Source organism: Octopus sinensis, unplaced genomic scaffold (assembly GCF_006345805.1).
Source record: "Octopus sinensis unplaced genomic scaffold, ASM634580v1 Contig13581, whole genome shotgun sequence".
Lineage (NCBI taxonomy): Eukaryota > Metazoa > Mollusca > Cephalopoda > Octopoda > Octopodidae > Octopus > Octopus sinensis.
The window spans coordinates 58,648-85,297 of record NW_021833014.1 but is presented as its reverse complement, the minus strand read 5'-3'; the positions used below and the strand labels follow the sequence as shown (position 1 = coordinate 85,297).

At 42.6% G+C, this 26,650-nt stretch overlaps 1 protein-coding gene across 1 annotated transcript in view; it reads left to right on the top strand.

Moving 5' to 3' along the window:
• Nucleotides 1-177: 177 nt before the first annotated feature.
• The window catches only part of LOC115229703 (leukocyte surface antigen CD53-like), a 67,585-nt gene continuing 41,112 nt past the window's right edge, over nucleotides 178-26,650 (top strand). Inside the window, exons 1-4 of the mRNA XM_029800015.2 lie at nucleotides 178-333; nucleotides 22,622-22,700; nucleotides 22,794-23,021; nucleotides 26,002-26,076. Of these exons, the coding sequence (XP_029655875.2) occupies nucleotides 22,635-22,700; nucleotides 22,794-23,021; nucleotides 26,002-26,076 (369 nt within the window). The 5' untranslated portion in view covers nucleotides 178-333; nucleotides 22,622-22,634. The remainder of the gene's footprint in view (nucleotides 334-22,621; nucleotides 22,701-22,793; nucleotides 23,022-26,001; nucleotides 26,077-26,650) is intronic.

Here is a 26,650-nt window from a genome sequence, read left to right as displayed (position 1 = left end):
AGAGAAAGAGAAGGGAGAGAGAGGAAATAGACAGAGAGAAAAGAGAGAGAGAGAGAGAAAGGAAGAAAGAAAGAGAGAGAGAGAAAGAAAGAAAGAGAGAGAGAGAGAAAGAAAGAGAGAAAGAAAGAAAGAGAGGGAAAGAAAGAGAGAGAGAGAGAGAGAGCTAATAAGTAGCCTGCTCGGTTCGACATCCTTAACCCCCCTCCACGCACAACTGACAATAGTCTCGTCCCAGTTTTCATTGATAAACCTGTTGTTGTCACTTTCAGCCACTTCTGATTCTTTCGCTTGTTGTTGAAATACTTTTTCACGGAGATTTTTTTAAGCCAACAGGTAAGTTAATTAAAACAGGCATACTACTATAATTATTTCGATTTTTCCTTCCTTTTTTTTTTAATTTGTTAGTTAGTGAAGATATTTTTTGCGAACTTTTTAGCTTTTCTTTAACACAGTTTTTAAGATCCTTCATAGAACTGGTCTTTTCTCTTGTTACTATCGCTTTGTTTGAGGTGACCAAGGCTCTCGACGGATTACTTTAACCTACTTTTTGATAACTTTTATCAAAATGAAGACTTATTATCTTATTTCTAACTTTAAGATATTTCGTTTAATTCCTATTTTCACCTGAAATACGATGTCTTCACAAACTTGCTGCCACTTTCAATCCAAAATGGTCAAACATTGATACTCAAATCGTGTCGTTCGTTCTTTTCAAGTTCTGCTCCGTTTGAGAGAAAAAAAACCTGGTCTTTCTTCGTTCCTAATCTTTTTTTCACCTGAAATAAACACTTCTTATTACATTATACTTTTAGCAAATTTGAAAATAAACAGGTTTTTACGATTTAAAATTGTAACCACGTTCACATTAAACGTTTGAAAATGTTTTAAACAACATTTTACGTTTAAATGAGCGAAATACGTTATTGTCAAAGGTTTATTTGCGCTTCCCCCCTCACTCAACAAGTGGCGGCAAAACCCCTTAGGAGCTTTTTCCTTTTAACAATATCAACGGAATTAGATTTTCTTCTGTATTTCATTCTTCAGTACTTCTAGAATTAATACATACGCACAAACACACACACACACACACATATCTTTGTGTATAGACACACACACATACACATCTTTATGTATAGACACACACACACATCTTTATGTATAGACACACACACATCTTTATGTATAGACACACACACACACATATCTTTATGTATAGACACACACACATCTTTATGTATAAACACACGCACACTTTTAGTCTTTGAAGAAAGTTTTTAAAAATAATTTCTGAAGTAAAAAAGAAAATCTAAGCCAAATATCGATGCGAGTAGAAAGTTTGGAAAGAAAAATAAATAAAAACAGATGTTGATACCATACAGCAAGGGAACTATCTGGCCCCTTTTAAATACTAGGGACTACCTAACCCCTTACCCCTTTTATCTTTTTATTAGGAAAGTAATTGCCTTTGAATTAAGTTTAAAACTTTGTAAAAATTTGTTTTCGAGATGTGTAAAATTGAACAGCTATCGATCGTAGGAGCTGATCTACTGGATCCATATAAAGTGTTCAAACTTTATTGAATGTTTGAAAACGATCCTAATTAAAAATTAATATCTTTGCTTTGAAAGGAAACTCACTTCTATGAATTAGTGGGGTTTAACAGGGCTGTAACAGGCACTTAAATGGGTTTTTCTTCAAGATTTTATTGTTCAAAATTAATTCTAGGATTTATAACAGAAACCCCTCTCTCTCTGGGCAGTATTTCTCCCAACATGTAATATTTTGTATATATCAGACTACATGACCCAAAAGACCCTTCATTTACGACAGTGGGATCAGATTTTGGGGGAAAATTAGGCTGTTATTTCTAGCAGCGAATCGTCTCACTACACGGGCACCTTTCATAACATTGAAGTAAACATCACTATTATTTTGTAGTATATCAGTTCTGGTCAAGACACTCTAATCATAATCGGGATTTTAATCCTCGAATATGTCTATTAAAACAAGGATGATATGAATTTGAGAAAGATTTAACTGCAGGTCAAGGGTCCTTTTGAATTTTTTTTTTTTTGTGATACCAAGACAGTTGTCCTACATTGACGTCTCTTTGTAAGACCAGTAAACCCACCAGAAAAAAATAACCAACTCCCTCTCTCGTTCTCGAGAGTTCGTGCGGGAGTGTTTTAACTTTAAAGTTCCCAAACTTTTTCAGGCTGCCGCCCAGTTGACCCCAGGTCTCATTTCTAGCGCCTCCCATCTATCCCCCCCCCTTTGACCACCCTATTATCGTCCCCTGGATCTTTCCACTGCCCACTCTGGGAACCACTGTTGGTACTACTTAAGAAGAGTGGTCCCGGTGCGCGCACTCGCGTAAGCTAGTCGTGACTAGTCGATCCTTACTTAGTATTTTTGTGTTTTATTTACTTTGTTTAAAAAAATTATTTTGTGTTAAAAAAAATTATTTATTTTGTGTTTTATTTACTTTGCTAGGAGAGTCGTTGTAGGATCGACTAGTCACGACTAGCTAGCGCGAGTGCGCGCACCGGGACCACTCTTCTTAAGTAGTACCCCACTGTTTTAAAGCAAAATGGTTTTTGCTTGGTTTTCATAAGGCCTCTCATTAATCGATCACTCGTACAATCTACTCATTGTAATCTCTCTTCTCTTCAATCAATTAGCCTCTAATCAAATTGCTGAATTGACGGAACTCTTCTGCCGATCCCTGTATATTCCAAAGCTTAATTATGTCACCGTTCCCCCCCCCCATACGCAAAAACATTACTCTTTCACACCCACCCTATAAGATTCCCATATTCAGTCTAAATGCCACACCTCAAACATTGCTTTTTTAACAGCAACAAAACCACTGTTACTCCTGTCAAGAAAATATCATTGCACCACACCCTTTTAATCATGAGAAGCACTCGGCCAGAGCCATCAAAATTCCTCCAAATGTTGGGCCACAAGGAATCACCGGGGACCACATCCTGGTCCTTCTCTTCAGGAGCAGGAGACTTTTGGCCCTCTATAAAAGCTTAAGTGAGGCTCACAATTGATTATTGTTCTCACACCTGGACCAGTCCTGCTGCTCTGCACACACACATCCTAGACTGCAAATAGAAAACGGTCACCTGACTGATTAGCATAAAGTCACTCACGGACTTGTTCCAGCTTTGGATCCACATCTTACTGACTCTTCTCTCTCTCTTTCTTTTCTACCACGGCTCTGATGGCCTTTGCTCTTCAGAGCTGGCTGGATTCATACTACCTTCATCCAGGCACTCCTCCCCTCGTATTATCCTTGTTATGCCTTACTTTTTACTAATCACCCCATGCAATCCTTCTTTGACCACCCAGAATTCCTTCTCTCACTGTTGACCGACAAAGAGGTTTATTTATTAACCCTTTCATTACCAACCTGGCTGAAACTGGCTCTGGCTCTGTAGTACAAATGTTTTGTTTTCATAAGTTCTGAATTAAAATCTTCCACCAAACCTTAGTCACAATTTTTGTTCCTAACACTAGCTTAATGATAACGAAGTAATTTTACTAAATTCTTTGTTATATTTAAAATGAATTGTAAGAAACACAGAGCATCTCAATAGAAATACAGTAGCGAAAGGGTTAATGGTGTCAATTTTGCTTGTCTGGAAAGGCCTGCAAAGAAGGTTATGAAGCTGGTCCTTTCTCCCAGACCCAGTGAATAAAAACCTCAAATTACTGGCAGAATCCGTATAATAAGGTTGGACCGAAGGAGCATGGCTTAGTGGTTCGGGTATTCAGCTCTCGATTATAAAGTTGTGAGTTCAATTCCTGGCAGCGTATCGTGTCCTTCAGCATGACAACTGGCTCGGGAATGAAATTTGCTTGGGGGTGGGGAATCCAGGTTCAAACACCTTTACAAATAAGGTCCTTTTTTTTTCTAATTTTTTAAATTCTTGTTTCAGTCATTTGACTGCGGCCATGCTGGAGCACTGCCTTTTAGTCAAACCCCAGGACTTATTCTTTGTAAGCGTAGTACTTGTTCTATCGCTCTCTTTTGCTGAACTGCTAAGTTACGGGGATGTAAACACACCAACATCGGTTGTCAAGCGATGGTGGAGGTGACAAACACACATATATATATATATATGGCAGGCTTTGGTCGGCCCAAGGTTTTAGTACAAGACACTTGTCCAAGGTGCCATGCAGTGGGACTGAACCTGCAACCATGTGGTTAGGAAGCAAGCTTCTTACCACACGGCCACTCCTGTGCCTATATGTTATTTTTGTTCTTTGAGGAGAAACCTAATTCAAGGTCCTTTTTACAGATCCCTTTTCATTCACTGTTTCTAAACCTGAGAAAAGCAAGTAGTGGGTGCAAATTTTGATTTTGCACTTCACAGAAAGACATTCTTTCAATACGAAATTTTAGGGGTCACATGCCCACTCCCTGCACACCCTGTTCCTGGGCCCATGAGCAAGACACGTTATGTTGTGCCAATCCACTCCAGCTGGCAAAAATGAGTTGTACCTGTGATTCAAAAGGGGCCAACCTTGTCACACTCTGTGTCACACTGAGTCTTCCTGAGAACTGTGTTAAGGGTACAACGTGACTGTGGAGTACTCAGCCACTTGTACATTAGTTTCACAAGCAGGCTGTTCTGTTGATCAACTGGAATCTTTGTCATTGTAACCAACGGGGGTTCCAGTTAACAAGACATCTAACAATCTCCCCCAAAAACATTTCTCATTTCTCCTCTCTTATCTCAGGCCCTCGATTGATCTGAACCTATGGAAAACAGCAATTATTGTACAACTAGCACTATGACCCTGCGACGCCGGGTCATAGTGCTAGTGCATGCATATACAGCTGCGTGCGTGCGTGCGCACATACACGCGAGTTCTGTCCAAATCTCCGACCAATCACATACAGCTAGCTGGCATTCAATTGGCGTATCAAGTTTCAGGCATTTTGATTGGGTTTTGGATAGAAAATTCACAAAAAAGTCACTTCTAATTGATTTTTTTAATGGCTTTGCAGGGTGACTGGGGAAATGTAAAGATGTGCACGACCACCCTTGGACGGTTTTGAATGACTTGCCAGATTTGACTGGGCCTGATGAAGCCTTCTGGCTTCACAGACCCCAGTAGAACCGTCCAACCCATGCTAGCATGGAAAACGGACGCTAAATGATGATGATGATGATAGAAAGTGCGTGCCCTCTAACTGAAAAATTGTGGATTTGTATAAAGGACACACACACACACACATTTTGCCATTTATATATAGTGAGATGAGATTTGCAGGGTGACTGGGGAAATGTAAAGATGTGCACGACCACCCTTGGACGGTTTTGAATGACCATAGAAAGTGCGATCCCTCTAACTGAAAAATTGTGGATTTGTATAAAGGACACACGCACACACAGACAGACATTTTGCTGTTTATATATAGTGAGATGAGATTTGCAGGGTGACTGGGGAAATGTAAAGATGTGCATGACCACCCTTGGACGGTTTTGAATGACCATAGAAACTGCGAGCCCTCTAACTGAAAAATTGTGGATTTGTATAAAGGACACACGCACACACAGACAGACATTTTGCTGTTTACATATAGAGATGAGATTATTAAAAAAAAAAATCTTGAGTTACTGTGAAATCCGGGAAAGGTTAAATATCAGCAAATACATGAGGAGCGATAACTAAAGTTATTATTTTTAACATTTCTCACTCGTCTCCTTCTGAATGTCTTTTTTTTATTTTTTTTATTTTTAAATTGTTTTAAATGTGAGGCCTTTTAGTAAAAAGTCTGATCTGGAGATTTCTACGAAAAGCCAATCCTATTCACACAAACACGTTTTTGTTTTTGAGGTAATTTTCTGTATAAACAATGTTGTAAATCTTGGTGAAGTCAACTTCCACTTAAACAGGCGCATTCTAATCTGTGAACTCGAGTCGTCAGTTTTTAAACACCATGCCGCTTTTGTAATCATATTTCTGTTGAATTATACAGCCTTTGTTTTAATTCATCATCATCATCATCAACGTCTGCTGTCCGTGCTGGCATGCTAGAAGGCTGCGCCAGACTCCTGTCTGATTCAGCATGGCTGGATGCCCTTCCTAATGCCAACCACTGTAATGGGTGCTTTTACATGCCTTTGGCATGGATGCTATTTAAGCGACACTGGGGTGCATTTGTGTGACCCCAGTATCTGTCATGACTGCGATTTTGCTCAGCTTGATGGGTCATCTCATGCATGACATAATGCCAAGTCTTGGTCATTGCTTCCGTTAGACCTAACACTCGAAAGGAGCTCAGTCACTTTCCCTCAGTGAGGCCCAGTGCTCAAAAGGAGCTCAGTCACTTTCCCTCAGTGAGGCCCAACACTCAAAAGGAACTTAGTCACTTTCCCTCAGTGAGGCTCAGTGCTCAAAAGGAGCTCAACCACTTTGCCTCAGTGAGGCCCAGTGCTCAAAAGGAACTTAGCCACTTTGCCTCAGTGAGGCCCAGTGCTCAAAAGGAGCTCAACCACTTTGCCTCAGTGAGGTCCAGTGCTCAAAAGGAACTTAGCCAGTTTGCCTCAGTGAGGCCCAGTGCTCAAAAGGAGCTCAGTCACTTTCCCTCAGTGAGGCTCAGTGCTCAAAAGGAGCTCAACCACTTTGCCTTAGTGAGGCCTAGTGCTCAAAGGGAACTCAGCCACTTTCCCTCAGTGAGGCCCAGTACTCAAAGGAACTTGGCCACCTTTCCTCCGTGAGGCTCAATACCCTGGGGAAAAAAATTACAAAATGAAGAATTCTGTGAAATAATTGGCGTTTGGAACATTAATCAACATGAAATTCAAATGGAGGGTTTTCGTTTAAATCCCTTTCAAAATAGGGAGTTTGTATTCTACAGTTGAGTAATTTCAGGCAGATTGGTATCGAAAGGGTTAGACTAAAAAGGAACGTTTTTTTGATGGTTGTAATAGAAACTAGAACAATACAAAGACCATGGAATTTTTCTAAGCGCCATTAACAATAATGTTTTCAGCAAATATAATTTAATGTCAGAAGTTTTGTATATAAATGCATTTAACATGGATAGTATTGTTTGATACAATATAGTCACTCCACCAGATTGCTGTATAGGCAGCGAAATATATTTTGTATAGAACTCTTGATAAAAGAATCTGAGGGTGAGCTGTTGCGCTTTGTGTTACATAAAAGGCACCATTCGAGTGTGATCGTTACCAGCGTCGCCTTGCTGGCACTTGTGCCCGTGCTAGGAGGGTGCCAAGTGCACCATCTGAGCGTGATTGTTGCCAGCGCAGCTAACTGGCCTCTGTGCTGTGGCATGTAAAAGGGCACCATTCAAGCGTGATCGTTAGCAACGTCGCCTTACTGGCGCCTGTGCTGGTGGCATGTGTAAAAAGATTCGAGCGAGGTTGTTGCCAGTACCGCCTGACTGGCCCCTGTGCCGGTGGCACGTAAAAAGGCACCCACTACACTCTTGGAGTGGTTGGCGTTAGGAAGGGCATCCAGCTGTAGAAACTCTGCCAGATCAAGATTGGAGCCTGGTGCAGCCATCTGGTTCGCCAGCCCTCAGTCAAAATCGTCCAACCCATGCTAGCATGGAAAGCGGACGTTAAACAATGATGATGACGAAGATGTAGTTCTCCAGGAGATTCACCATGACACAGAATGCGAAATGGCTGGTTCTTTGAAGAAGAAATGTTACTAATTTTGCCAGCTGAGTTGACTGGGGCAACACGAAATAAAGTGTCTTGCTCAAGGGCGCAAGATGCTGCTGGGAATTGAACTCCCAACCTTACAACTGTAAACCGAAAGCCTTAACCATTAAGCTACACACCTTTATACTCTAGAGTAATATAGATCAAATGAAAGGACGTGAGCTGGCAGAAACGTTAGCACGCCGGGCGAAATGCTTAGTGGTATTTCATCTGCCACTACGTTCTGAGTTCAAATTCCGCCGAGGTCGATATAATCACCATAATCCGTCTGTCTGTCCTTGTTTGTCCCCCCTGTGTTTAGGCCCTTGAGGGTAGTAAAGAAATAGGTATTTCGTCTGCCGTTACGTTTTGAGTTTAAATTCTGCCAAGGTCGACTTTGCCTTTCATCCTTTCGGAGTCGATTAGATAAGTACCAGTTATGCACTGGGGTCAATGTAATCAACTTACTCCCTTTATCAGTCCCCTCTATGTTTAGCCCCCTGTGGGCAATAAAGAAATAAATATAGATCAAATGAAATATATATGAATGTCCCAATGAATTTTTTTCTTGTTTCATTCATTTGACTGTGGCCATGCTGGAGCACCACCTTTAGTCAAACAAATCAACACTGGGACATCAACATCGTGTGTGTGTGTATATATATATATATATAAAATTAAATAAGGGTAGAAATTGATATTAATCAATTAAAACCAGTAGCCTACCATATTTAAAAACATCCGAAGATTAAAAGATTTTTTACATACAAAATTTAGAGGATTGACCACTAAAAGTGGTCTATATTTAGCATACAGGCTGTCCACTTTTAGTGGTCAATCCTCTAAATTTTGTATGTGTGTGTATATATATACACACACACACACACATGATTAGCTTCTTTCTGTTTCCGTCTACCAAATCCATTCACAAGGTTTTAGTTAGTTAGTTCATTTTTTGGCTCAAAAAGCAAAAAGCAAGGCCACGTAAGGGGACATGGAGTTATGTACAGGGTGGTGTTCATGTAAAGAGTTCAGGCCGCTTGAGGTCAAGGGAGACTTTGAACCGAGCGGTCGTCGGCAGCTTATTCCACAGATCCGCAACCCGGACGGAGAAAGCCCCCTCTCCTTCGATTGAGATGAAATCGTCGCATATAGAGCTTTTCGGAATGACCCCGCAGCCGACGCTCTGGAGCAGGAGTGAAGAACAGCTCTTTCGAGAGGTTACACTTTCCACTTATGATGTTGTGAGCCAGAATGAGATCACCACGGCGGCGGTAGAGAATAAAGGTCGAGCGTCCTCAGCCTTTCTTCATGGTCAGCCTGAGGCTATAGAAGATACTTGCCCAAGGTGCCATGCAGTGGGACTGAACCTAGAACCTTGTGACTGGGAAGCACACTTTTTAACCGCACAGCCACTCCTGTGACTATACTCTTTTACTTGTTTCAGACATTTGACTGTGGCCATGCTGGAGCACCACCTTTAGTCGAGCAAATCGACCGCGGGACTTATTCTTTGTAAGCCCAGTACTTATTCTATCGGTCTCTTTTTTTTTTGCTGAACCGCTAAGTGACGGGGACGTAAACACACCAGCTTCGGTTGTCAAGCAATGCTAGGGGGACAAACATAGACACACATATACATATATATACATATATACGACAGGCTTCTTTCAGTTTCCGTCTACCAAATCCACTCACAAGGCATTGGTCGGCCCGGGGCTATAGCAGAAGACACTTGCCCAAGATGCCACGCAGTGGGACTGAACCCGGAACCATGTGGTTGGTTAGCAAGCTACTTACCACACAGCCACTCCTGTGCCTATATATATATATATTTGTGAAATGATGATATGAAAAAGTATTTAAGTTGTTGGCTACTAGAGTGCATGCAGGAGTAGCTGTGTGGTAAGAAGCTTGCTTCCCAACCACATGGTGCTTTTTACGTGCCACCTGCACAGGAACCACTCCAGCGGCACTGACGACAACCTCGCTTGAATGTTTCACATGCCACCAGCACAAGTGCTAGTAAGGCGACGCGGTGACGATCACGCTCGAATGGTGTGCTTAACGTGCCATCAGCATGAAGGCCAGCTTGTTGCTCTGGCAACAATCTCACTCGTATGGTTCTCTTAATGCTCCACTAGCAACGGATGCCAGTCACCGAGTTTGATTTTGACTTTGACTTCACTTGCCTCAACTGGTCTTCTTTTTTAAGGAGCAAATGCAAGAACACATTTAAGAATCTTCCACTCTACCATTTTTAGGGATGGTGGAATCCACCCAGTGGCCCTCTTGTAACTGATGATGGTGATACTTGTGGTGCATCAGCTAGGGTTTCTCGTCCCCAATCTACGCAAGATACACCATGACACGGTCAAGATATCACTGAAATATTTCTGTCAGTTGACAGAGTCCAGATGTATCTGAAATAATTACAAGGTACATTCCAGTTATTTCCAGACTTTTTCAGGAGAAACTCTTACTCTTTACTCTTTTACTTGTTTCAGTCATTTGACTGTGGCCATGCTGGAGCACTGCCTTTAGTTGAGCAAATCAACCCCAGGACTTATTATTTGTAGGCCTCGTACTTATTCTATCAGTCTCTTTTGCCGAACTGATAAGTTACAGGGACGTAAACACACCAGCATCGGTTGTCAAGCGATGTGGGTGGGTAGGTAGGGGGACAAACACAGACACACAGACATCTATTAATTTCAGAGAAGTTCAAAACTGTTCTCCTTCAAAGTAGAATCGTCTGACTTCAGTGCCTTTGTTGTTGCTCTCCAACCACTTAATAAATTCCACTGTGGAGGTCCCCCAAAATGGAGAGGTGTCTAGGACCCTTGTCATAGCCGCCTTCATCTTCAAAGCAATTGTCTCAGAAGTTCTCTTTGGGGAACAACTAAAAGTTAGAGAGAGCAAGGTTGGGACTGTAGGGAGAGTGAGGGGTAGTTTTGAAGCCCATCTCTATCCAGTAGTTGCTTACCAGGGTACTCATCACTGAGCACTCTGGGGACAAAATAAAAAAATAAATGCGCCCTTTTAAAGCCTAGCCAGGCTCATGGGCCCAGTTTCAATGACATATGTGTTCCCCAGCTGGATGGAACGCCAGTCCATTGCAGCATTACTCAATTTTGCCAGCTGAGTGGACTGGAGCAATGTGAAATGGAGTGTTTTGCTCAAGAACACAACGTGTCGCCTGACGGACGTTAAATGATGATGATGATGATGATGATAAAATTAATTTTAAATGTAAGGAAGAATTTCATAATATAATTTTGTCCTAATTAAGTTGGTGTTTGAAACCTAAATTAGCACGAGATTCTGATGGGAAGTTTTAATTTAACAATTAGTTTCTAGTAACGCTGCCGTAATCTCTTTTAGAGAGACTTAGTAATTTTAATATTTCTATTATAGTTTTAATTTAGTTCAGTTTAAAACCTGAAGTTTGCGTTGTCATAGAAACAGGGATGGTTTCAGGTGGGTTGTGATTACCGTATGAATAGCACAGGTGTGGTTATGTGATAAGAAGTATGCTTCTCAAACACATGGTTCCGGGCTGTCATAGAAGTGGGGATGGTTTCAGGTGGATTGGGATTGAAGTATGAACAAATAGCACAGGTGTGGCTGTGTGGTAAGAAGTATGTTTCCCAACCACATGGTTCTGGGTTCAGTCCCACTGTGTGGCACCTTGGCCAAGTTTCTTTTACCATAGCCTCAAGCCAACCAAAGCCTTGTGATAGGATTTGGTAGATGGAGGCTAAAAAAAGCCTGTTGTATGTATGTGTGTGTGTGTGTGTGTGTCAACGTCCTTGTAACTTGGTGGTTCAGCAAAAGAGACTGATAGAATAAGTACCAAGCTTTTCAAAAAAGAAAGTACTGGGGTTAATTTATTCGACTAAAAATTCTTCAAGGTGGTGCCCCAGCATGGCCACAGTCAAATGACTGAAACAAGTGAAATATAAAAGATTGAAGTATAATTAGAGAGGCAGACTTTCCAAATGTTGAAAATGCTTTAGATAAATCCTAAGAAAGCCTCAAAAAGCCGAAACAAAATACAGTAACCCCTTGGCTATTACAGGGGTTATGGTACAAAACTCCCTACAATAGATGAAAATCTGTGAAGTAGAAACAGTACTGTACTGTATATTTTTTTTTATTATTTTTATAATTTGCATGTATTTATTTTATTATAAATGCAAAACAATACTATGGAGGAATTGACGTAAGATTAACCCTTTAGTTACCACCTCGGCTGAAACCACCTCTGGCTCTGTAGTGCAAATGTCTTGTTTTCATAAGTTCTGAATTAAAATCTTCCACCAAACCTTAGTCACAATTTATGTTCCTAACACTAACTTAATGGTAACTGAGTTATCTTACTAAATTCTTTGTTATATTTCAAATTAATTGAAAGAAACACAGAGCATCTCAAAATAAATAGAGTAACGAAAGGGTTAAATAATAAACCGCAATAAGTGAACTGAGATATGGCGAGAGATTACTGCCCTTTTTTTGTTTTGTTTTTTTGTATTTTTGAGGTTGAAAATATTCCTTCTGCAAAGAATGTGCACACTTGTTAGGAAATCCAGTGTTGCTTGGCAAATATAGCCCATGGTTTGGTTTTCCTCTTTGTAGACGAGTATCCTAATAAATCTGTATAAAATAAATAAATGCACCCTTTTAAAGCCTAGCCAGGCTCATGGGCCCGGCTTCCCGGTTTCAATGGTGTATGTGTTCCCCACCTGGACGGGAGGCCAGTCCATCGCAGCTTACTCATTTTTGCCAGCTGAGTGGACTGGAGCAACATGAAATGAAGTGTTTTGCTCAAGAACACAACGCGTCGCCCGGTCCAGGAATCGAAACCACAATCTTACGATCATGGTGCTGACACCCTAACCACTAAACCACGCTCCTCCACAAATAAATCTGTATAGTGACTTTGAAATACAGTATATTATTGGAACCACTTATATGGTTATTGTTTACTTAAAAATTTTGTTTGGATATTAAATTATAAAAAGAAACAACAGCGAGGCATTCCAGCCATGACAGTCCAGTCAAGATATTTTTAATATCGTTTTATGTCTGTTTACCATGGGTTGGACAGTAGTTTCTGATGATGGAGGGGAAAATGAGAGCATTGAATAGGCACAGTGGTTAATTTAATAAATGGGTGGTGAATGGGTGTCGAAGGACAATGGTTGGTGGGGTGTTGTGCACTGTGCCCCTTTTTTAAGTATTTCACCAAACTCGCCAGGGAGGTTGGTGCTTCTGCAGAATCCCCCTATATCGTCACTCAACATGGTTCTTCTGTTGTTTTTGTCAGAGCTAACACCTTGAGGTCACCTGAAGTTTTCTTTGGTCTTCCTCTTCCACAAATGCCATTCACCTCAGACTATTTGGTATTTTCTCACCCTGCTGTCCTCCACTATTCGCATCACCTCTTCATATCATCCTCTCCTCTCTCACAGATTTTGTTTGGTCCCCAATCAAACTTAGTTTGTCTCTCAGTTCATTTGTGCTCTGGCATTCATACACATTAATATTGATGCATCTAGCAAAACCTGCAGGCTTCATCTCTCTCTCTATATATATATAAATGGCAAAATGTCTGCATGTGTGTCCTTTATACAAATCTACAATCTTTCAGTTAGAGGGCTCGCACTTTCTATGGTCATTCAAAACCGTCCAAGGGTGGTCGTGCACATCTTTACATTTCCCCAGTTACCCCTCAAAGCCATTAAAAAATCAATAGAAGTGACTATTTTGTGAATTTTCTATCCAAATCCCAATCAAAATGCCTGAAACTTGATACGCCAATTGAATGCCAGCTAGCTGTATGTGATTGGTCGGAGATTTGGACAGAACTCGCGTGTATGTGCGCACGCATGCAGCTGTATATGCAGGCACTAGCACTATGACCCGGAGTTGCCTGGTCATAGTGCTAGTTTGTTTCTAATCCTTGCAGGTCTTCTTTATTTTAAGGCCAGGTTTGGCTGCCTTGAAGTAGCACACTTCATACACAGGCATCATATAATCTGCCCTTAACACTGAGAGAAACCCTTTGTTGCCAGCAGTGGTAGTAGCTCTCTGAACTTTCTTCAACCAGGCTACCATACTTTCAGAACAGTTGCCTCCTCTGCTCATTTGGTTGTCCAAGTAACAAAAGCTATCAATGATTCCTTGGAAGCCATCCAAACATTCTAGAGAATCTGTTTGCCAATTTCTCTTCATGCTTACTGCTCCAGGGGACTTGTTGCATATGAAATCCATCTTCTCTGTTAATCTGAATGCTCTTCCACTATATCTTCTGTTTGTCCACTCAAATGTTTCAAAGCTAATCTCTCTGTCAGTTCAATATTGTTCCAATGTTCGGCAAGGCATCATCTAAAATACTAAATCAAATTCGATGACTGGCATCCATGCTAGTGGGGTGCAAAGAGCACCATATGAGCGTGATAGTTTGACAGAGCGGCTAACCGGCTTCCATGCCAGTGGAACTTAAAAGGGCACCATTCGAGTGTGATCGTTACCAGCGTCGCCTTACCGGCACTTGTGCTCATACTGGTAGGGTGCCAAGAACACCATCTGAGCGTGATTGTTGCCAGAGCAGCCAAGTGGCTTCCGTGCCGGTGGCATGTAAAAGGTCACCATTTGAGCGTGATTGTTACCAGCATCGCCTTACTGGCACCTGTGCCGGTGGCATGTGTAAAAAGATTCGAGCAAGATCATTGCCAGTACCGCCTGACTGGCCCTCGTGCCGGTGGCATGTAAAAAGCACCCACTACACTTTTGGAGTGGTTGGCGTTAGGAAGGGCATCAAGCAGTAGAAACTCTGCCAGATCAAGATTGGAGCCTGACGCAGCCATCTAGTTCGCGAGCTGTCAGTCAAAATCGTCCAACCCATGCTAGCATCGAAAGCGGACGTTAAGTGATGATGATGAATGACAAGGAAGTGCTGGGATGGAACAGAAACCGATCCGTTTCATCTCACAGACACATTCGGCCCTGCACCAAATCTCATCATACTCTCTTTACTCTTTTACTTGTTTCAGTCATTTGACTGCGGCCATGCTGGAGCACTGCCTTTAGTCAAGCAAATTGACCCTGGGACTTATTCTTTGTAAGCCCAGTACTTATTCTATCGGTCTCTTTTTGCCGAACTGCCAAGTGACGGGGACGTAAACATACCAGCATCGGTTGTCAAGCAATGCTAGTGGGACAAACACACATATATATACATATATATGACAGGCTTCTTTCAGTTTCCGTCTACCAAATCCACTCACAAGGCTTTGGTTGACCCAAGGCTATAGTAGAAAACACTTGCCCAAGATGCCACGCAGTGGGACTGAACCCCGGAACCATGTGGTTGGTTAGCAAGCTACTTACCACACAGCTGCTCCTGCGCCTATGTTGAGAGTTCTTGATGTTTCGATGCATCGATCACTTCATCCAAATGGTTCGATTGTTTTATGACCAAGGAGGTCAAGTGTTGCACTGAGGCCAACTGTGGTGTGGGACCATATTTTCATTGTCCATCACTGCTGTACTGATTGAAACAATTAACCATATTCATCGTCATCATTTGACAACTGTCTTCATTACAGGCATTGGTTGTACTTTAAATCCAAAATTCCTATTCATCCTCCTCGACGACCGCTTGGTTCAAAGTCTCCCTTGACCACAAGTGGCCTGAACTCTTTACATGAACACCACCCTGTACATAACTCCATGTACCCCTACATGACCTTGCTTTTTGCTTTTTTGAGCCAAAATTAACTAACTAACTAACTAACATCCGCCTTCCATGCTAGCATGGGTTGGATGATTTGACTGAGGACTGGCGAACCAGATGGGTGCGTCAGGCTCCAATCTTGATCTGGCAGAGTTTCTACAGCTGGATGCCCTTTCTAACGCCAACCACTCCGAGAGTGTAGTGGGTGCTTTTGAAGTGCCACTGGCAAGAGGGCCGGTCTGGCGGTACTTGCAATGGCCACGCTCGAAATTGGTGCTTTTTACGTGCCACCTGCACAGGAGTCAGTCCAGCAGTGCTGGCAACGACATCGCTCGAATGTCTTGTTCACATGCCGGTGAGGCGAGTGGAGAACCTTTTAACTATAACGGCTTAAATTGAAAGAATTCTACATCCTTGATTGTGATCTGTGAGTTGCAGTATGCCAAAGACAACGCTGTCCAATTCCACTGAATTCAATTTCCATACCATGTCCTATACATTCTGAAAGGTCTTCATTGTTCTTAGGATTGGATTCACATCAAAAGACTAATGGCGTAATCGGTTGTCATCCTGGAAACATAGTCCGTAGATTAAGGGATACCACAATGTTGTGCATCATCATGATTTAACATCAGTTGTCCATGCAGGTATGGGCTGGATGGTTTGACTGGGGCTGGCAAGCTGGAAGGCTGCATCAGACTCCAGTCCGATTTGACATGGTATCTAACTGGATGCCCTTCTTAACATCAACCACTCTGAGGGTGTAATGGGTGTTTTTATGTGCCATCGCTACAGGTGCCGTTTGCATGACACTGGTGTCTGCCACAACTGTGATTTTTGCTTGGCTTCATGGGTCTTCTTCTCAATCATTGCCTCAGTGACGTCCAACATGCAAAAAGTGCTCCAAATTCTTTGTGTACCATGGGGAATGTCACAGAAAGAGATTCTTTCTCTCTCTTCTGCATTTCAGGGGACTACCATTCATATCCTCTTATAGTTCCTGTCATGTGCTGTTAACAAGGCCCCTGCAAGGAACATCATCATCCATCATTTAACATCCGTTTTCCATGCTAGCATGGGTTGGACGGTTCAACCGGGGTCTGGGAAGCCAGGAGGCTGCGCCAGGCTCCAGTCTGATCTGGCAGTGTTTCTACAGCTGGATGCCCTTCCTAATGCCAACCACTCCATGAGTGTAGTGGGTGCTTCTACATGCCACCGGCACAGGTGCCAGGGGAGGCTGGCAACGGCCACGATCATCGGGGGAGTCTATAAAATCCTGCAGAACATCTCAGAAAATCCCACCTCCATTTGTGTTTATGGCATGTTTGACCTCGGTGTCAGCATCCCAAAAGTGAAGACTGTTGCTCAGTCACTTCTCACAGTCAAAAGTAGTCTTTGAAATTACTTTTGCTGGTGAACTGTTAAAGACGTTACATCCTTTTGCCATCACAGCTGCTGAGTCTTTTCTGACCCCTGTTTGGGTTCTGACGACAGGGACCTCAAACATTTTGGTGTATCAAGTAATTGAACTCTCTCTCTACTGCTCTATGGATGGTATGTCAGCTAGAGAAGAGATTTTAATGCGTTAAGAATGTGATTGACCCTAAACATCAAATGAGACAACAGTGATGTTCAAGAAAGGATTTGAAACCCCTGATGAAAAACATGAGCTGCAATAATCTGAGAGACTGTAAAAATAGGACAAAATTTATATTTGATCTCAACCGAAGCAAGGCTCTATAACCTCACTACCTAAAAGTTGTTAGATACAAAAATACTCCAAGAAGTTCTGAAATCTAATCTTAAAGATCCTCTTCCAGGAGGGTCACCTCTGAAAAATGCTTTTGTAACTCTTGAACAACCAGACTAAGGACTAGAAAACTGTAAATACTGGAGATTACATTTGTCATTGATAAACTGGAGAAAAAAAAACAAAATTGGAAAGGAATACGTTGAAAGACTTCTGGAACAAAGGCCATTCCCAAAGTGTCAGTTCTGATTCCAATTTAGTCAGTAACAACTCACATCCGATGACTGGCGCCCATGCCAACCTCCCTTCATTGGACACTAAACTCTGCTTGCGAAGACCTGTTGGGGCAAGTGAAATCGAAATTGAACCAAATCCTATGACTGGCACCCAACCGTTGCCAGTGCCGCTGGACTGACTCCTGTGCAGGTGGCAAGTAAAGAAACACCGTTTCGACCCTGTGCTTGAGGAAACCTATTGAGTCAAGTACATCAACATCAAAAATCAATGGAAATTGTAGTTGTGATCCCTGTGCCGGTGGCATGTAAAAATCAACCATCCGAACGTAGCCAATGCCAGCCTTGACTGGCTTTCGTGCCAGTGGCACGTAAAAAGCACCAACCGATCGTAGCTGTTGCCAGCCCCGCCTGGCACCTGTGCCAGTGGCACGTAAAAAGCTCCCACTACACTCTTGGTGTGGTTGGCGTTGGGAAGGGCATCCAGCTGTAGAAACACTGCCAAATCAGACTAGAGCCTGATGCAGCCTTCTGGCTTCCCAGACCCCAGTCGAACCGTCTAACCCATGCTAGCATGGAAAACGGACGTTAAATGATGACGATGATGATGTTTCAAGCTTTAGCACCAAGCCAGCATTTTCAGTGCAGGGATTAATTTGATTCTCTTGACTGGTACTGATTTTATTGACCTCAAAAAGATGAAAGGCAAAGTCGACCGGTGGAATTTGAACTTGGAACGTAAAGGTGGACAAAATGCTTCTAAGCATTTTGCCTGATGCGCTAACGATTCTGCCAGGTTTCCACCTTTACTCACCTGAAATGTTAGAAGGTAGCTTTTAAAATAGAAACATCAATAGCAATAAAGAAATCCTGGAATCTCCGAAATAGCAAAGAAATATTTTGAAAATACATTATCACCCTCTGAAAATGAATGCTCCCTTTTTCAGTGAGGGGTGGGGAGAGTCTTTCATATATCCTATCTTTCTAGTGATAATGCCCCCTTTGCTATAGGGAATTTTAAGTCATACCTGTGACCCTTCTAGTGTCAATGTTTCATACCCCTGTTCCTCCTTGTGATTAATTTCAGATTCATAATAACGTTGACCCTTTTGTTACCAACCTGGCTGAAACCAGTTCTGGCTCTGTTTTCATAAGTTTTGAATTAAAATCTTCCACCAAACCTTAGACACAATTTATGTCCCTAACACTAGCTTAATGATAACTAAGTTATCTTACTAAATTACTTGTTAAATTTAAAATTGATTGAAAGTAACACAGAGCATCTCAACAGAAATACAGTAACGAAAGGGTTAAATGATTCTCCCATTTCACCAAACTCTGGTTACTTCTTTGACATTCCCTCAATGTCAAGCTCCTTAACTAACCTTTAGTTACCACCAACCATCCTGGATACTTGGCCTACATCATTTCAACACCTTAAAATTGTTCCCAATCTTACACCTATTTCTTTACTACCCTTAAGGGGCTAAACACAGAGGACAAACAAGGACAGACAAACAGATTAAGCCGATTATATCGACCCCAGTGTGTAACTGGTACTTATTTAATCGACCCCGAAAGGATGAAAGGCAAAGTTGACCTTGGTGGAATTTGAACTCAGAATGCAGCGGCAGACGAAATACCTATTTCTTTATTGCCCACAAGGGGCTAAACACAGAGAGGACAAACAAGGACAGACAAACGGATAGAGTCGATTATATCGACCCCAGTGCGTAACTAGTACTTATTTAATCGACCCCGAAAGGATGAAAGGCAAAGTTGACCTTGGTGGAATTTGAACTCATAACGTAGCGGCAGACGAAATGCCACTAAGTATTTCGCCCGGCGTGCTAACCTTTCTGCCATCTCGCCGCCAATCTTATACCAACAGACAATGAACCACATCAACAAACAGAAATCTATCGAATGCCCTCATTGAGTAACAAGGGCTGGAAGGGTTCACTGGCCCTTCCAACAATTAAATTCTTATAACACTATGACTAACACACCACAACGAATGCCACTTTGTTTCCTCTTCATCATTTGCTCCTCTTTTATACTCCCACAGTTTATTTCCCCTTGCAACGGCCTCCCTCAGACTCTCTTACTTGTGGTGGCCACCCTTTTCTACCGCAGGAGTGGCTGTGTGGTAAGTAGCTTGCTTACCAATAGAATAAATACCAAACTTAAAAAGTATAAGCACTGGAGTTGATTCATTCAACTAAAACCTTCAGAGCACTGCCCCAGCATGGCCACAGTCAAATGGTTGAAACAAGTAGAAAATAAAAAGATAAAAGGTAGAAAAATTAACTGAAAATGCCCCCCCTCTCCTGCAAAATTGCCCTAAGATTCTTGGCACTGTAGACATTATGGGTATTTCTGGAATCCCTCGGATGCCCCTGGATAAAAAAAAAATCCAACTTCATAATGATTAACCATTTAGCATTCGGATTACTCATATTTAATCCTTGTTTTGTTTACATTGCTTTGAATTAATTCTACATTAATCTCATAGCTGCAAGATTTCAATGTGTGTGTGTGTGTGTGTGTGTGTGGAGGTGCAATGGCCCAGTGGTTAGGGCAGCAGACTCGCGATCGTAGGATCGTGGTTTTGTTTTCCAGACCGGGCGTTGTGAATGTTTATTAAATGAAAACACCTAAAGCTCCACGAGGCTCCGGCAGGGAGGGTGGGCGAACCCTGCTGTACTCTTTCACCACAACTCTCTCTCATTCTTTCTTCCTGTTTCTGTTGTTACCGTATTTCAAAAAGCCAGCTTTGTCACACTCTGTGTCACGCTGAATCTCCCCAAGAACTACTTTTAAGAGTACACGTGTCTGTGGAATGCTCAGCCACTTGCACGGTAATTTCACGAGTAGGATGTTCCATTGATTGGATCAACTGGAACCCTTGTCATTGTAACCGACGTAGTGCCATAGTTATATATGTTGGCGTTAGGAAGGCATCCAGCAGTAGAAACACTGCCGGATCAGATTGGAGCCTGGTGCAGCCTCCTGGCTTCCCAGATCCCAGTCGAACCATCCAACCCATGCCAGCATGGAAAACAGATGTAAAACGATGATGATACACACACACACACACACACACACATTGTTCTATTCTATATTTCTGAGACGAGGTATTATGTACATTTTTTTTTCTTTTTTCCTTTACTTGTTTCAGTCATTTGACTGCGGCCATGCTGGAGCACTGCCTTTAATCAAGCAACTCGACCCCAGGACTTATTTTTTGTAAGCCCAGTACTTATTCTATCGGTCTCTTTTGCCGAACCGCTAAGTGACGGGGACGTAAACACACCAGCATCGGTTGTCAAGCAATGCTAAGGGAACAAACACAGACACACAAACACACACACATACATATATATATATACGACGGACTTCTTTCAGTTTCCGTCTACCAAATCCACTCACAAGGCTTTGGTCGTCCCGAGGCTATAGTAGAAGACACTTGCCCAAGGTGCCATGCAGTGGGACTGAACCCGGAACCATGTGGTTGGTAAACAAGCTACTTACCACACAGCCGCTCCTGCGCCTTATTTACATTGGATGGATAGGTGTCCTCATCTTGTTTGTTGTTACAACAACGTTTCGGCTGATGTACTCTCCAGCCTTCATCAGGTGCCCTGGTGGAATTTCCAACCCAACCTCTATATTTGCCAATGGGTATATAGAGTGGTGGATAAGTGCATAGGCTACTAACCCTCGGGTTCTGAGTTCAATCCTAGGCAGGGGCTGGGAAATTATATCAACAGAAAAAGAATGTCTTAGGAATGAGGACAAAGTACCCCATTAGCGAAAGGGTTCATCATCATCGTTTAATGTCCATTTTCCATGCTGGCATGGGTTGGCCGGCTTGACTGAGGTCTGGAGAGCCAGTGGCTGCACCAGGCTCCAATCTTGATCTGGCAGAGTTTCTACAGCTGGATGCCCTTCCTAGCGCCAACCACTCCGAGAGTGTAGTGGGTGCTTTTAAAGTGCCACCGGCATGAGGGCCAGTCAGGTAATACTGGCAATGACCTTGCTCGAATATTTTTACATATGCCACCGGCACAGGTGCCAGTAAGTCGACGCTGGTAACGATCACACTTGAATGGTGCCTTTTATGTGCCACCGGCACGGAAGCCAGTTGGCTGCTCTGGTTACGATCACACTCGGATGGTGCTCTTGGCACCCTACTAGGACGGGCACAGGTGCCAGTAAGGCGACGCTGGCAACGATTACACTCGAATGGTGCCTTTTATGTGCCACTGGCACGCAACCAAAGAAAACATGGAAGGGACAGGTGGAGGAGGAGATTGGCAAGGTTGGCTTGAGGATGAAGGACTGCCAAAAATGGGCAAGATGGTGTGAGAGCAGTTGCTGTAAAAAGTGAGGTAAATCTGGCCACCCCCTCCCGTTAATGGGGACAAACCCGGATTCAAAATATTGGAATTCATTCATAGAAGTATCCTTTATGTTTAAAAATTCATAAAATGTTATGTTTGACTTTGTCTTGACCCTTTAGGCCTGCATGGGTTGAACGGTTGGATTAGATAGGAACCAGTGAATCCGAGATATTTGACTCCAGTATTTCAATTTTGGTGGATGGAAGCACTCCGTCGGTTACGACGACGAGGGTTCCGGTTGATCCGATCAACGGAACAGCCTGCTCGTAAAATTAATGTGTAAGTGGCTGAGCACTCCACAGACACATGTACCCTTAACGTAGTTCTCGGGGATATTCAGCGTGACACAGAGTGACAAGGCCAGCCCTTTGAAATACAGGTACAAGAGAAACAGGAAGAAAGAGTGAGAGAAAGTTGTGGTGAAAGAGTACAGCAGGGATCACCACCATCCCTGCCGGAGCCTCGTGGAGCTTTTAGGTGTTTTCGCTCAATAAACACTCACAACGCCCGGTCTGGGAATCGAAACCGTGATCCGACGACCGCGAGTCCGCTGCCCTAACCACTGAGGCCATTGCGCCTCCACTTCAATTTTGGTATGGTTTATATGACTGGTTGCTCTTCCTAATGCCATGATATGTCTGAAATAATTCCCTTGTAACGTGAGTTTTTAAAGATTCTTGTTAAATTCCAAGAACAGCAAGCAATTTCAGAGCAGCACTAATACTATTTTGAAATTTTACTGTAAACATTTTCTTGAAAATCTGTTTTTAAAACCCAAATTTTAATCGTTTCAGATCCAAATTCAAAATGGATGGTGGATCTTCAGAAAACTGTATGAAATATATTCTTTTTTTCTTTAATTTGATCATCTTTGTAAGTAGAATTTTACATATTTAAAAATTGTCATTAAATTGTTTTACTTGACGATCAGTTACCAATTCTGCAATGATTTTATTTTTTTTTCAGATCTTGGGTATTGCTGGTGTTGCCCTCGGAAGCGTCTTGCTGGCTAGAAAGGACCTTTTACTAGAGGGGCTTGACGAAATTAAAATTGAAGGTGTTCTTGATGGCTTTGATAATGAGACGATTAAGGCTGCTGCCATCGTTCTGATAATTGCATCTGTTGTTGCTGTATTTATTGCATTCTTCGGTTGCTTTGGAACATGGAAAGAGAACATCTGGATGCTTGGAACAGTGAGTATATTACCTGCTTTCTAAATAAACTAGGTAAATAGAAACCTTCGAACAGAGACGTCAGTGGCGACACCTGCGGTCTGACTGCACTATATTGACATGGGGCAATACCCCGAAACGCATCTGTAGCTGTCGGACTGGCAGTGTGAAGCGGCTGACCTCCCTTGTTCGAAGGTTATAATGGATACAGATCGTGTATCAATAGCTATCTTGATGGCGGTGGCCTCATGGAGCTGACCAGCTGCAGCGATTATTCTTATATCTATAAGAATGCCATATTAATATGGCGATAACAATTAATTTCAAGTAAACGCTGCCGCAATCTCTATTATAGAGACTTAGTAATTTTTATATTTCTATTATTGAGAGTTTTTATTATTTTTCCTTATAAAATAGGTTTGGGATTTGCATGGTAAAGAAATCCTAGGCAGGAAAATAAGACAAATTTGTCTTTTGATTGGAATGTTAGTTGGTTAATTAGTTAATTTTTTGGCTCAAAAAGCAAAATGCAAGGCCATGTAGGGGGACATGGAGTTATGTACAGGGTGGTGTTCATGCAAAGAGTTCAGGCCACTTGTGATCAAGGGAGACTTTAAACCGAGCGGTCATCGGCATCTTCACCATCTCGTCCGGCAGCTTATTCCACGGATCCGCAACCTGGACGGAGAAAGCCCCTCTCCTTCGATTGAGATGAAATCGTCGCAGGAAGAGCTTTTCGGAATGACCCCGCAGCCGATGCTCTGGAGCAGGAGTGAAGAACAGCTCTTTTGAGAGGTTACACTTTCTGCTTATGATATTGTGAGCGAGAATGAGATCACCATGGCATCGTCGTTTTTCTAGAGAATAAAGGTTGAGCGTCTTCAGCCTTTCTTCATAAGACAAATTCTTGAGACCAAGAACCATGCGGGTAGCCAGCTTCTGGACTCTTTCGAGATGCTATATATTTATCATACATATTTTGGTACTTGTACCTTTTCTTCTTGGGACACAAAACTCTGCTTGCGAAAACCTGTTGAGGCAAGTGAAATCGAAATCAATCAAAAATCAATGGAAATTGTAGTTGTGATACCAGTGCCGGTGGCACGTAAAATGCACCAACCGATCGTGGCTGTTGCCGGCCTCGCCTGGCACCTGTCTCGGTGGCACGATAAAAGCACCCACTACATTCACGGAGTGGTTGGCCTTAGGAAGGGCATCCAGCTGTGGAAACACTGCCACATCAGACTGGAGCCTGGTGCAGCCTCCTGGCTTCCCAGACCCTTGTCGAACCGTCCAACCCATGCCAGCATGGAAAACAGATGTTAAACGATGATGATGTAGCAAACACGGTGATGTAAAATCTGAGTAAAATACCTTTTGTTTGTTTGTATATGGCACCTGTAAGGTGTTTGCAGATGCCTTACCATTCCACAGATAGGTGTATCCGTAACTTAATTTCTCAGGTAGAATTAGTGTGACAATCTGTCATCATCATCGTTTAGCGTCCGCTTTCCATGCTGGCATGGGTTGGGCGGTGCAACTGGGGTCTGGGAAGCCAGGAGGCTGCACCAGGCCCAGTCTGATCTGGCAATGTTTCTACGGCTGGATGTCCTTCCTAACACCAACCACTCCATGAGTGTAGTGGGTGCTTTTTACGTGCCAGGGGAGGCTGGCAAACGGCCACGATCGGATGGTGCTTTTTACGTGCCACCGGCATGGAGGCCAGTCGGGGCGGCGCTGGCAACGGCCACATTCGGATGGTTCTCTTATGTGCCACCGGCATCACAGCTACAATTTCCATTCATGTTGATCGATTTTGATTTTTGATTTTGAATGTGAATAGCTACGTCTTTCAATTGCAGTTCTTTCATCTGTCATCTGCTCAGTTTCACTTGTGAGCTTTGGGTCAATTCAACGCTATAGAAAAAAACATTTGCTCAAAACGCCAAGCAGTGGAGATGAACCTAGGGCCTCATGGTTCTGAAGCAAATTTAATCAGTTGGTCGTATGTTATAGGTGTATCTGTTTCTTTATTACCCACAAGGGGCTAAACACAGAGAGGACAAATGGATTAAGTTGATTACATCGACCCCAGTAACGGCAGACGAAATACCTATTTCTTTACTACCCACAAGGAGTCAAACACAGAGAGGACAAACAAGGACAGACAAACAGATTAAGACGATTACATCGACCCCAGTGCGTAACTGATACTTAATTTATCAACTCCGAAAAGATGAAAGGCAAAGTTGACCTCGGCGGAATTTGAACTCAGAACGTAACGACAGACGAAATACCGCTAAGCACTTAGCCCGGCGTGCTAACGATTCTGCCAGCTCACCGCCCTTCCTTGCAAACATAGTAATCCATTAAGGTGCATGTTGTTCAAAGGAGTGAGGTGGGGTGATGATGTTACCTTGGATTCGAACAAGGTTGGTTCTAAGAACAGCAACCAGCAGGAGAAAACTTGGCACCACACCCCTTACAACATGGCACCACAGCCCTTACAACATGGCACCACAGCCCTTACAACATGGCACCACAGCCCTTACAACATTTCCCTTTTTTAACCCAGTCATTCTCAAGGGGTTATATGACACTTGGGGATCCATGTAAGATTTTGTCGATAAAAATTATCTGCATTAAGCTGTTTACAGTATACAAAATAAGTACCAGTTGAACACTGGGGTCCGATGTAATTGACTCTTCCCCATTTCCCCCAATATTGATTATTATTATTATTATTATTACTCAACATTCTGAGTTCAAATTCCGCTGAGGTCGACTTTGCCATTCATCCTTTTGAGGTGATAAATTAAGTACCAGTGCCACACTGGGGGGGGCGATGTATTAAACTAACCCCCCCCCCCCCGCGCCCACCAATTTCAGACCTTGTGCTTATAGTAAAAAGGATTATTCAAAATAGTTTTTGTTACAACGTTTTTTCCCATTTTTCTCACTGCAATCAGTACTATTTGAACCTATGTCTTTTATTTTCCAGTACAGTACAATAATGACCATTATCCTTGCTCTACAAGTTGCTGTCTTCGTAATGATCGTTGTGGCTCGGCCAAAGGTAATTAGAATTAATTAAGAAAAACCTGATTATTTTTGATACAAATGAATCCAGTTTTAATTTATTACATATCTTGTTTTATGTTCACTTTTTTTATCAGTGATTGTTGCCGGAGCCACTGACTGGCTCCTGTGCCAGTGGCATGTAAAAAGCACCATTTGAGCATGGTCGATGCCTGACTGGCTCCTGTGCCAGTGGCACATAAAAACACCATTCAAGTGTGTTCATTGCCAGTGGCATGTAAAAAGCACCATTCGAGCATGATCGTTGCCAGTGTTACCAGACTGGCTCCTGTGCCAGTGACATGTAAAAAGCACCATTTGAGCATGGTCGATGCCTGACTGGCTCCTGTGCCAGTGGCACATAAAAACACGATTCAAGTGTGGTCATTACCAGTGGCATGTAAAAGCACCATTTGAGCATGATCGTTGCCAGTGTTACCAGACTGGCTCCTGTGCCAATGGCATGTAAAAAGCACCATTTGAGCATGGTCGATGCCTGACTGGCTCCTGTGCCAGTGGCACATAAAAACACCATTCAAGTGTGGTCATTGCCAGTGGCATGTAAAAAGCAC